The sequence below is a fragment of the Pelodiscus sinensis genome, chromosome 1 (genome assembly GCF_052426305.1).
Source record: "Pelodiscus sinensis isolate ZL-2025 chromosome 1, ASM5242630v1, whole genome shotgun sequence".
Lineage (NCBI taxonomy): Eukaryota > Metazoa > Chordata > Testudines > Trionychidae > Pelodiscus > Pelodiscus sinensis.
In genome coordinates, this window is record NC_143052.1 from 257,851,077 (window position 1) to 257,864,496 (window position 13,420).

General features: G+C 41.0%; 1 protein-coding gene across 2 annotated transcripts in view; it reads right to left on the reverse strand.

The window, feature by feature from the left end:
- GPC6 (glypican 6) overlaps positions 1 to 13,420 on the reverse strand; it is a 1,157,918-nt gene that overhangs the window by 784,191 nt on the left and 360,307 nt on the right. For both annotated transcript variants that reach the window (XM_006113655.5, XM_075918824.2), the window contains exon 2: positions 8,042 to 8,200. In XM_006113655.5, the coding sequence (XP_006113717.3) occupies positions 8,042 to 8,200 (159 nt within the window). The remainder of the gene's footprint in view (positions 1 to 8,041; positions 8,201 to 13,420) is intronic.

Here is a 13,420-nt window from a genome sequence, read left to right on the forward strand (position 1 = left end):
TTAGTATTGTCATTTTATAAAAGATATGAGCCTAAATTGTTCCAGTCAAGCTGTGCGTGTACTGCTTCCTTGGGAATAGCATAAGTAGTAATTGCTGTGAGCGTCTGGACAGAAAGGGTGGATACTACAAAGGGATGCTTTCAAAGGGACTCAGATATTAAGGTGCACCTATTGTTAACCACGCAGGCAAAGAAAGGTCTTTCAGCTTTCCGAGGAGATTGTTTGGGAGGCTAACAGACCAGTGGTGTCAGGGAGATGATACCCCATTAAGCACAATTAAATCTCTGTTACTGAGATGAGGGGCAACAAAGTGGCACACAATCCCAGGCATCCCAAGATTGAATCATAATCACCTAATCTGATTTAACCAGATCTAGAGAGGCACAATATTAAAACTACCTTTAAAAACATATTCATGGCACAGAAACACTTAATTGTCTTTTAAATCCTTAAACTAATCACTGCAGTACTAAACAACTTTTCTGGGAATACTGCTGCCAGTCAAGGGAAGTGCGGTTTTCCAAGAAAGGAAGTTCAGCACACTGGGACAGGTGTGCTGAAATAATAAGTGGAAAAGAAATATAAAAAAGGAGAGTTGTCGGAAATGAGCAGAGATGTGAAGATATTGGTTTACTGGGTCATCCATCTTCCAAGGATTCCAGAGTTCCTGCTTCCTGCATTATTATTTCAAGATTTGCTTGACATGATGTACTCTAAGGAGGACAGCAGTAAAACAATAATGCTCTGGTTAAGAGCTTCACATAAGAAATGTGTGCCCATTTAGTGAATATCCAGAACAGGAAGAAAGAAGTAGTAAGGCAGTTGTTTCCTTTGTCCCGTAGATGGGTATTGTGGCTTTCTTGCCTGGATATGAGATGCTACCCTGACTTCTGATTCTAAGACTGGCCTGGGCAAAATATGACCCATGGGCCACATCTGGCCCACCAAGCCACCCGATCCAGTCTGCGGAGGCAATGGGGAACCCTAGGCAGGCTCCCCTTCTTGCCCCAAAGCCTCGCACGTCACTCAGAAATGCAGCTGTGGGGCACTTTCTCTTTGAGTCCAGAGGGAAGGGGGAAAATTCAGATGCAGCTCCTGCCCCAGCACAATCCCATTGGCCAGTTTCTGGACAGACACTGGCCAGTGGGAGCTGCCTGTCTGAATAACAGGCAGCTACAAATCACAACCCTCCTGCTCACTCACTCAAGCATATGCCCAAGCAGGCAGATATATTTTAAGCTCTGCAAGCCTTTAGCTCTGCAAGCAGGCAGGCAGGCAAGTCTCCTGGCAAGGAATCCTTTGGAACTTCAACTCTCTTCTGCAACCATTTGCTCCCCACTTCTGCCCGGCTATTCCACATGCACCCATACCGCCTCCCAGATCTGGCACCCCAATCACCTGGCCAGATCACTATCCTTTCCAACCCTAGGTCACATCCCAAAACCCTGCACCCCAGTTCTCTTCTCTAGGTCACAACTGCCTCCTTCACCCAAACTCCCTCCCAGATTCCATTCTCCCTCCTGCACCCCAATCCCTTACCCCAAGCTCCCTTCTTCACCCAGGCTCCATCCCAGACCCCACATCTTCTCCATGAATAACATGAAAGAGTGTGACCCTCAACCACTTTCCAAAAACTTGGGAGTGGCCCCCCATCAAAAAATTATTGCCCACCTCTTTTCTAAGAGCAAGGTTTACTTTTGTTGCATAATGTAACAGACAGAAGCCTGTGACAAAGTAAGAACTACATTTAGGTAAGTGGGGGCATCTGTCATTTGTCTTTGGGACAGAAACTGTCCTTTTTTTCTGTGTTTGTAAAGTGCCTGGATAATGATCCATGACTAGATCATGGATTTCTTAAATGTTTCACACATTCTGCTCAAGGTTATCCATGTCCGCTAAAGTTGATGACATCTACTCGCCAGCACCCTTCCACTTCTAATGCCATCTATTAAAACAATACATTTTCCATCATTTTCATCAGGAGGGGAAAGCATTTATTTGGTCAGTATCAGATCAATTTAGTTGAAATGAAATTTTCTGTAACTTGCCTACAGTTACTCAAAGGATTAGCGAGAAAATGTCACTGAACAGATACTTGTCTGCTCATTAACATTCAGGAAAAAAAAAAATCCGGTGGTTGGGTTGGTTTCAGCTGCTGATAGAGCAATACTTAAAAGAAATTGGCTTGTCTGTGAAACAGCTGCTCAGCAAAGCCACCATGCCAGGGAAACGGTGATAATAAGATGATAATATTATAACTACACTGGGAGCGTAATGTATTTTAAGCTGCTTTGGTATGCAGTGGGGGGTCTGAGAATTCAAACTTGACTGCTTGTCGATTACTAGTGATGTGAAGCACCTGATCACTACATGTCTGCTTATTTGGATTAGTTCTGTCCAAAACTCTGAATAAAAAGAGAAAAATCATGTCTACTAAGACTCCAAACATTGTTGGTCTCCTGTGAATTTCCTGGCTTCCCATCTAACACATATATTTTACTATTTGTTAGCAAAACAGTTTTCCCAGAATGCTCGCTGTTCTTAGACTTCCTTGGGCAAGATTTTGGGAAGCAGAAGGCACTGAATTATCTATCAGTGCAAAGGTGAAAATTGCATATATGACAGGGCAATATGTCAGGCCCACAGGGCAACTGGCATGGAGACTTGGGCAGCAGATATCTCTATCTCTAGATATTATGAGGTCTCTTGCCACAAATATCTAGCTGAAAAACTTAATGATCTCTAAGGTGGATTTTGAATAGTGGAAGGACACTTGGCAGGCTTTGATCCTGCCCACCAGATTAGAGACAGGGCTGGGATGTGATTATAATGGGATTCTATCTGAGTACAAAGATCTGAACACACAGAACCCATAGGAATAGGCCTGTGTTATGCATACCATATGGTATTTCTATATCTCGCACACGCACACACACACACACCCCTACACCTTACAGTACAAGACATTAAATGTGAAACATCCAGCATTCAAAAATTCATAAATGCTAGTATTAAGGTTGCTTATGAAGTAAGTAGCATCCATTCAGTGCACTAATTCGATTGGGGTCCTGGGGAGAAACAGGATATGATCATGTGATTAAAGATTGTAAGATAATGCATATGCACAAGTGCACTAAGTTTAAGGTGCACATATATAACCTTACTTCTGGGATTTACTAACATTGGAGTGCATGGCTTTGGAACCTTTATTTTTATTTTAATTTAGATGGGAGGTTGTGTGCAATGTCCTAAATTTTTGAAGAAAAAAGCTAGTTGAACAATTAGAAAGTCCATCATGTGGCATGATATTGATACTCATATTGGTCATCAACTGGAAATTTTAGATCTGTCATACAGATCTCTGCTGTTTGTGCTAACAGTAATGGATAGCTATAATAGGTTAAACTTAAAAAACAACAAATGGTCTGATAGAACTTTAAAGACTAACAAAACATGTAGATGGTATCATGAGCTTTTGTGAGCACAACCCACTTCTTCAGATGACCAGAGTGTTGGATGTCCAGAACCAAAAAAAAGGTTGGCATCTTATGTGTAAATAACAGGAAGTGGGTGGGACAGGGTGTCAGCGAGTTTCACAGATAATTGCTGACAGCGTAGGAATGGTAAGACTCAGAACTTGTCTATACAAAGAGTTACTTAATGGTAAATAAATGCACCATGCATTTATACCCCAGCTTGCCACAGACTACCTGGCACTGCCTAATAAGAATTCCATAGTATACTTCAAAACTTTTTGTGCACAGAAGCAATGGTTCATGTGGCCAGTTAGTGTGTAGCCAATAGTGCACCATGGATTTACACCCTATCTGGCAGTCACTCACTCTCCATACAGAAGGGGGGAGGGATAGCTCAGTGGTTTGAGCACTGACCTACTAAACCCAGCATTATGAGTTCAATCCTTGAGGAGGGTCCATTTAGGGCAAATCTGTCAGGGATGGTACTTGGTCCTGCTGTGAGGGCAGGAGACTGGACTCAACTCAATGACCTCTCAAGGTCCCATCCAGCTGTATGAGAAGGTGTATCTCCATGTATTATATTAGTTTAGAAACACCCTCAGGAATCTCAGGTTTGTTCCAAGCTCTGGTGGGCATATACTCTGATGTGTGCCCCACTGCCAGACCTCCCTGTTCCTGGGCTCTCTGGTCCAGGATCATCCATGGTCTGTGTCAGACCATGGATGTTGTTGACCAGAGAGTTCTGGTTAAGGGAGATACAACCTGTAGATGGGTCTGGAAGGTCCATCTACAGTAAAACGCCGACAGTCCGGCATCCAACTGTTCGGTACTCCCAATACTCCAGCATCAAAATGCCAAGCGCTCCTGACCAGCTGATTAAAAAGCCTGCCGCTCAGCACACAAACTGGCTGTAACCAGACAGAGCATAAGGTGGGGGGGGGTTACAGTATGGAGAAGAGTGTTTTGCTTCAGCTAAGGGGAAACAGGAGGGAAGGGATGGGGAGGGGGAGGAGCATCAGGTTACAGCACTGAGGAGAGAGATGGGAAGAGGAAAGGGGAGAGGGAGGGAGATTGTGTCCTGGCCAGCTGTTAAGCCGTTCAGCTGTACCAGACCTCCTGATTCTCCGGCAAATCTGATAATCCAGCACCACTTAGGTCCAAAAGGTGCTGGATTATTGGAAGTCTACTGTATAATGAAAATTAGCATCCATATAGAGTGCTTAAAGTGGTGTTTTTGAAACTGACAAAGTGAGCTGGAACATAGTGCAAAGTGGAAGATTTGCATATTACCCTTACTTAACACATAGCCTTCCATTCCTTCCCTAAAACAAGGCTAAGATGAGATTTCACTACATGGCTTAAGTTATGTATGAGGTTTTTTAAAAGACATCTCTTCTATTATATTTATGACTAGAAGACTTACCCGGCATTGCTCAGGTTCTACAGGGCAGGGGGGCTGGCAGTGTGGGGGATGCTGGAGTCAGGGAAAGGGTTTGGGAGGATTAGGGCAGGTAGCGTGTGTGAGAGGGAGCTCAGAGCAGGGGGTAGAGGTGCAAGAGTCAGTGCAGGGAGCTGGGAGGGGCTCTGGATAGGGGTTGGGTGTGCAGGAAGTTCTGGGTGTGGGCTGAAGAGTCTGGGGGGCTCACCAGGGTTGCCTGCAGTGGTAAGGATGGTGCTGCAGCAGCTGTCCCCCCCATCTCCTCGAGAGGAGGGGAGGAGTGAGGTGGGATTGTGAAGCCCACCTACAGCCACAGCCCCAGCAGGCTCTTGGAGGTGGGGTCAGGGCTGTCCTGCCCAGCCCCGCAGATCTTCAAAGCGTGTAGGGGGCATAGCTGCACAGCATGGCTTGGCTCCAGCAGGCCCTAAAAGTGTATGAGGCTGCACTGGCTGGTCCCAGCAGCTCCTCCAGTTGGTGGGGGAGGGGGAGGAAACTGGGCTGTGCATCCCAGCCTGGCCTAGGCAGCGCCTGGGTGGGGAGAGAAACTGTGTGAACCAGCGGTGGCCGGGCTGGGCTGGGCAGCGCATGCGCCATGCGTCCTGGGGGCGGGCCCCGGGCTGCGCGCCAGCAGACATGGCTGAGCAGTGCATGTCCCATGCACCCCGGGGGCAGGCCCACATATGCACCATGCGCCCGGGGGGGTGTCACGTGCCCGGGCCCGGGGTGCCAAAGTGGCTCGGGCCAGCTCTGGGTACGAGAGCACTTATTCACGGCTGGTGGCCAGCAATGTGAAGAGCCTTGGCCCTAGCTGGCCACCCTCTTCTTTGTGCGGCTGCCCCCTGTGGTGACTGATGTATAACTGTCCCCTTGTGCTCACTGACTCCAGTGATTTTTGGGGAACATAGCTGTCCCTGCTCTCAGCCCCCCGCCTTCCTTTGTTATGGAAAACAGGATTCTTTGATGAATACATGTACTATGAAACCTCTCCTGTTAAATACCCATAATTTGTTTTATGTATTTTATTATTTGTATGTGGTCGTGTGAATGTGCCTTAGTAATAGATTAGGACCTCATTGCACTGGGCAATGTAGAAACACACAAGAGAGACAGTTCAAGCCTCAAATAGCTTACAGTCTAACGAGTCTAAAATCTAATTATTCTAACAACACAAATATATTTTAATTGCATTAAAGCCCAAAACAAACTACAATTGGCTATGCAGTAAAGATGAAGACTACTGGAAGGGCATGTTATTCTACGGAAATATCTGCAGTACCTAAGAGGACTTGATAATTTTTTTTGCATATAAAAAATGGCTTTAAAACAATTCCACAATCTAATTAAAGGACTGTGAAATGAAACTCAGCCGTTCAGTGACAGAACTTGAACATGACATGACAAAAAAGGGAACATTCATAAATTCACAGATTCCAAGGCCAGAAGGGACAATTGTAATAATCTAATCTGACATCCTGTATAACACATTCCAAAAGACCTCATCCACATCTGCTTCAAGCCCATCATTTCTGTTTAAGTTGCAGGATCTTTTAGAAAGACATCCGGTCTTGATTTAAAGACTTCAAGTGATGGAGAATATACCACAGCCTTAGTTGTTCATTGCAGCAATATAAAAAGGCATCAAATTGTCAAGAGTATGCAGAGGAATCTGCTGAAAATGGTGACAAACTACTCAAAATCTATAAGATTTTCAGTAATCCACATTACTCACTAAATTCAATTGACTATATTGGTTTACATGCACAAGTGGAAAAAAGTCTTGCAGTTGCTCTTGAGGGATTTTAAATATTTACTTCAACTCATCTTTGAATCCTGCACATGCTCTAAGAGTATTTTAAAAAAGAAAAAATTTAATGTTCACAAAGCCAGACAGAATACTAAATGTGCACACTACAAATCAAATACAATAGATTACAAAATTAAAATATTATATAATAATTTACAGTCATTTTGTTACCCAAATCCACAGTCTAAGTATGGCTTCCAAAAATCACTTTCCACATTTTAAGTTATATCATTATAGGTTCTGAGAGAAGGGGATAGGAAATCCATAGCAGCCTTCTCTCCTCTGCTGAAAGAAGAGAGAAATAGATCCCCCCTCAAAAGGTTCCATGATACTCTTTCTTCATCCTCATACTCCATTATCACTAGCTGTCCTTGACCAAGCTTCCTTGTCTTCCTTATCATGTGACAATGAGAAACAATCACGGAAAGTCAAATTCTTCTAACAATGAAGCAGAACTTTAATGGCATAAGAAAAACTGTTTTCTCCTAACGCTAAACTCTCCCAGCAATTCACTTTATACCTTTGGTGCAGAACTTTCCCATACCATTGTCTTCATTAATTGAAAATTAAAATATAAAAATATTTATACTATATAAAATGTAAGTAATAACTGTGTACATAACATTGCTGAGCCTGGCTCTGAATTCTCCACACAGCATCAGCATTTATTGTCCCCAAGACAATCTCTTTTGGAGATCCAGTCTCACACCTTTCTGATAAATTCCATCCTATCCCAACAACAACAGATATACACAGATCCTTACCATAATCAGCAGAGTTCACCAGCTCTACTCAAATTTAAATTAAAACAAAACTTAAATTAGAAGTTCTACATGGGGAGAGAAACATGCAGAGAAAAACTGCTTCTCTCTTGCCTTGTAAGTTATACTCCTCTGGCCATCTATCACACAGTTATTATAGAAAGGAGTCTGTCCCACTTATGCATATTATGAAACACACAGAAGAAAACAGTAAAACTTATAGAACCTCATATGAATGTGCACATGGATAAAGCTGTCTTTAAGCACATGAAACCTGTTGTTTTGGCAATTAGCCAAATCAGCAGGCATTCAACTGCATGATTCTTTATGTTTTTGTAACTAAAGGCAATAGTCATAAATCAGATAAAGAGCACAAGCTGTAAAGTTGATCCTTATCTTTACCAAGGTGATAACTGCACCCGTGATATCCAATTATAAAGGAAACCAAATCAGAACAAATTCTGGATCATGGACTCATGTACAATTCTGGAAGTCAACTTGAAGGATCACACATGTTCATTTTCTGAACTTCCAACGAGTGAGCAAATCACATCCCACTTACCATCAAACTTCTTGTGCCTGGACACAAAAGTGGTTCGCACAAAGTGACTTGTTTCCTCCACCAAATTTTCAAACTCCAGTTTGCTCTGTTGGCTCAACTTGTCCTCCATTTCTGTGGTACAGCATGTATACTCCTGAGGACAGATTCGCAAATGTTCCCCTGAAATAGTAAAAGAAAGTACATTGTGGTAAGCAAAAGTTTCTTATTACCTTACTGAGAGTTTTCTCTTTACCTAACCTCAGATATCAGAATTGCATATTTTGGCAGCCTTGTCATACAAATCTGGTTAGACACAAAGGGTTAGCATTCCTTGATGTGTCCTTATGCCCGTTTGACTGCCTTAGTGCAGCAACATTTTCTTTACACTTTCCCCCTTCAGCTCAAGAGAGTGTGTTTTAATAGTAATATTTTAGTTCCACATGTTTTCTTGGATGACATCCATTGTCAGACATAGCAAATGTTCCACTTAAAGCAAGCACACAATAAAGGATTTAATTAATGCTTATGTTATGTTGAAATGCAACGTTAAAGGAAATGAAAGCCTGTTATTTAATTCATGATTTCTCTCTTTATGCAGTGACAATATTGCCTTCTTCAGTGCAATTTCCAAGTGGAAGCCAATTCTGAAGTTCATGAAATTAAAGTGGTCTGTTATTACAGGAAAGTGAATTTCCAATTGATGTTGTACTCTGGGTGTCAGAAATGTTTAGCCTGGGCTGTATGAAGGGAAGAAATTCCATCTCTCTGTTGAGAAATAAGAAAAAAGATAAGCTGTTTATTAGCAATGAAAAGATTTAGCTTTCCAAATACTATATCCTGATTAAATTCCTCTGCAAACCTTTGTATGATTCAAATGATGATGGATAAACTCAAGGATTAAATACATATTGGAGACTTGATTCTCATTTATCTGAAGGCCACTTTGCACCACTCTGGAGTGTAAAGAGGACTTAAAATGAGCCTGAGTGAGAATCAGGCCCTGGGTGGCTCTCAGAAGAGAGATACAGTAATTTATTTATTTACCATCAAAATAATTCAGGTATTGAAATAAGTACACATGCTTGGAAGAAATATTGTGTTTCACAAGAATCACCCCTTTACTTTATTCAATTTTCAACAGAAGCCTGTTGTGCTGAAGTACAATCATTTTCAATAATTAGTTTATTCTTATGTGAGTTTTCACATCAGAAGTTTCTTTTAGAAATTTGAAAACTTTTTTTTGTGTGAAGTTGAGATACTCTATCTTGGAGGCAGATTATTTCACTGTCACTCTCTCTACTGATTTGTTCTGCAGTCACACCAAAGAGCCCTAGTCATGGATCAGGACCCCATTATGCTAGGTGCTGTACCAGCAAAACACTACAAAAGAGTGGTGGGTGTTAGTGATGATCTTACTGCTTATTAGAAATCAGAAATAGAAAGAACAGTGAAAATTACATTACTTTGAAAATCCATCATTACAAACAGATTTGCTCCTCTGAAGTGATTATATAACACTGAGAAAACATTGCCGGACATTGCCTTTCCAAATGCAAGAAAATCCTTATGCAAAAAGGCTCAGTAGGTTTTTTTGGTTTGAAACCAAAAACTCTGGAAAAAGAAGTACTTTCCTCTTTCCAGCTTTGGGAATAGTTTATGTTTTCTTTATATCACAATTACTTATTTTTGTCTCTTTTTTCCATGTCCTCACTAACTTGGGAATGTTCTCAATTCCTCTCTTTCACCCCACATCTGTTTCTATTACCCTTATCAAATATCAGATCTATTCATTATGGTTTCTACTGAATAACAGCTAATAATCAAGGCTAAGCATTTAACTACGAATAGCCACGATTTTAGATATGATTACATCATTCAAAATATCAAACTACAATAAGGGCTAAGAAGTTCAGTATTTCAGCTATTTTGCAGCATCATTAATTTTCTCTATCCTATTTATTTTCAGGCCTACTTTATCTTTATTACTGAATTGATTATCAATTTGTTTTTAAAGTCCATATCATCTCCTTGACTGCCAGAAACTCATTCTGTTTCACATCCTCCTCCCCTTTCTCTTTTTTGGGGGAGGGGTAAGAAAGGGGGCAATTATTTTTTCCTCTTAAGAGACTGTGTGTTCTCTTCTGTTTAGTTCCTAATACTCTTGGGGTGTGTCTAGACTACAGAGTTTTGTCGACAAAAGTGAACTTTTGTCGACAAAACTATACCTGCGTCTACACTACCGCTGAGTTCTGTCGACATAACATTGACAGAACTCAGCAGTTTTGTCGACGCTGGTAAACCTCATTTTACGAGGCATAACGCCTTTTGTCGACAGAGTTCTTAAATGTACTACAATATTAGCAGAATCATGTCACTATCTTTTATCAGAGTCCTCTCTACGTAAGATGGCCATTGTGATTTAAATTCAAACAGATTCTATCCCATGTAAGAATGTCCCTTGAACATGTATTCAAACTGCTACAATCTCCTTTCTACCGTGATACCAAAAGCAACTATTTACTGATAATCAGCGTATTGGAAAGAGTAATACTAACCAAAAAAAATCACGTATATATTATAAGTAACAAAAAAAATTTGCATTTAGCCCCTGAAATCATTGTGCTCCTGGATGGACTTTATCTGCTGAGAGGCTACACCATTATTACATATTGCACGCACTAAAATTACATCAAAAGAACATTTCTAAGGTGACAAAATCAAGCACTCAAAATTTAGGATATGCCAGAATTAAGGTTGGTGGTACTAATTTAATTTACCCCACTTGTGAGTATGCATTTTGATGCAGTCGAACTGTATAGTTATGTTCTATTTTTTCTATAGGACTGCTGCCCCATTCGGTGTTCAGGCTGAACAATACTAAGACAAGTTCAGCTCCCAACCTTTTGCTTAACCTGTCCCAGACTCCTTACCAACCCATCCAGGCCTCCCTTTCTTCTTCTACCAGTTTCACTGTCTAACCATTCTCAGGCTTGCTCCCCTCTCAAACTCACAATCAGTTTCTCCCCCTCTGTCCAGTGCAAGTCTCATTAGATCTCTTCTCTGATCCACTCCTTTGCCTCTTCCTTGATTCAGCTATGTCCCTTTGGAGTTGAATACGTACCTTCTTTCTCCATGCAGACCAGAGCCCAGAGGGGTGTGTGTAGGTGTGGGTCAACAAAGGGGAGACAGGGACCCCGTTCTCAGTTCCACTGACCAGCCACACGCCAGAGTAGCTGGAGCACAGACCAGGGAAAAAGTTTCTAGCCCACATAATCCTGAGCTGGTGCAGGATCAGTGTGTTATGATGGTTCCTCTGCAGTCTTGTCACATCTACAAACCATGAGGGGCTGCAGCATGCTCAGTGAGGAAAGAACCTTTGCGGATTTTCACTATTAAACTCTAGCAATCCTCTAATGAGCCTGTGCAAACCGCAATTTTTCAAAGGCTTATAATTTAATCAAATTTGGGTAACTTTTCATGGACATGTTAAGCGCAACTGTGACACACAAGGCTCTGCCCACCAAATTTCAAGTTTCTGCTTCCAAGTATGAGGAGCTAGAATATCTAAAAGAACAAAGAATTTGTAACACAGGCAAAACGATGTATTTGCCCCTAATCTCATTCCCAGAAATGGATGGACTTTTTTTTTTTAAATTTCAGCCACAAAACAAAGACAAAGTCCACTCAACACCTCCACACAGAGCTAGCATGAAAAATGTCAGCCCAAATTGTGGAAGTCTGGTAAAATTGTAAACAGTTTAAAACAGGGTCTAATAATAGGACATGTCAGCCATCATAAGTAACAGATGGTGCTCCCAGTCCTGTCTATAATTATTTAATCATTTATCTTTATTTTCCTTCTTTAACTTTCCTGTTTTCCACAGTCAATAATACTATGTTCCGACAGAACATCCAGTTCACACCCATTAAGGAAAATAGAAAAGGTCATAACTCTGCTTTTTGAATTTTTTTGTAAAACTTATTATTCTTTAAGAGAGTTTTTGCTGATTATGTGCAAGTTTTCCCCATCAACGAGAGCAATCCTGTCCAGATTGGAAGTAACTCTGGAGACTATTTTTATTATGCTTTCCTTATTTCTTGGTACAGGTTCATTTCTATTTCTGTTTTGTTATGGATTGTCCCAGGACTCTAACAAAAGGGATTTAAAATTACTGATCTGAGTATTTACACCTCTTAAGTATTTTGAAGGCTACTACTGTGCTCAAAACTAATGTACTGCCTCTTGCCATGGGAAACACCATATGTTTTATGTTCTCCTAAGTGGCCCAGGATCTGACTGACTAATTTTTCCTTCTTGAAACTGGTGTCTCCATATGACTGCATATAATTATGCTGCACCAGCATTTTGCTGGACTTCAAACAAGTATTAATTCAGCAGTTCCTAGTGACCTACTACAGTTCATCTAACCACTGTGTTTCCAACCAAAGTTGCTGACTTACCTCTCTATCCTTTTGTGGCTTATGTTATATATATCAAACCAATTGCCTACTACAAATTCAGCCACTAGTATTCAATTTCAGTTTTATTACCGCTATAATCTCACACCTGTCTTTCCTCCAAACTGGCAAATTTAACAGCTGAATTTGGTAATCCTACTTGTATGGCCCTTTGAACATAATAACACTATTTACAAGGCACTTATTTTGAACTCAAATACACAGTAATTTGCTGTTCCCACAACAAGCCATACAAACTCACTAGATCTTTAAAAAACTACTCTCATTGAATAATTGGCTTCTACCTCTCTATTAAAGCGCCATACGTTATCTAAGTATGGTAAATCTTTAAAAAAAGGTAAATCTGAACATATCATAAAGCAATATAGGAAAAATTAACCTTTAGAGACCCCAACCACAACAGATTATGGTTCTTCTCACCTGTCCGTAGCTAACAGTAGTACCCCAAGTTACAATATTAGAAGTGGAATCATGCTCCTGTAAATCATATTAAGTCAGCCAGATTTCTTATGTGTTATGCTGTTCATTTTAACTATTCCTTATGAGATAGTTTCTGCCCTTTCCATAAATAAAAGCCAGCAATAAACTCCACTATTCATATTGCTCGTCCTGCAGGCATTCAATAGTATGATTGCTCTTTATAGAATTGTACAGTCAATATTTGTTCCTGATTTGTAAATCCAGCACTAAATGAATGTTAAGGCATACAATGGTTGTTATTTGTGGGCATTCAAATCCAGTTGCTGTCTGGAAAATGGCAGAGTCTACAGAAGATAAAGGGAAAAAAAAGTGTCCCTCATAATGCAAAGCAAGGGATCTGTACACAAGACAAAGGGGCTGCCCACAAAGTTCCAGGAGGAGGAGTAAAGCAAAGGCCACCAAAAATATATCAGTCCTTCAAATTTAGGGTTGTCAAGTGCC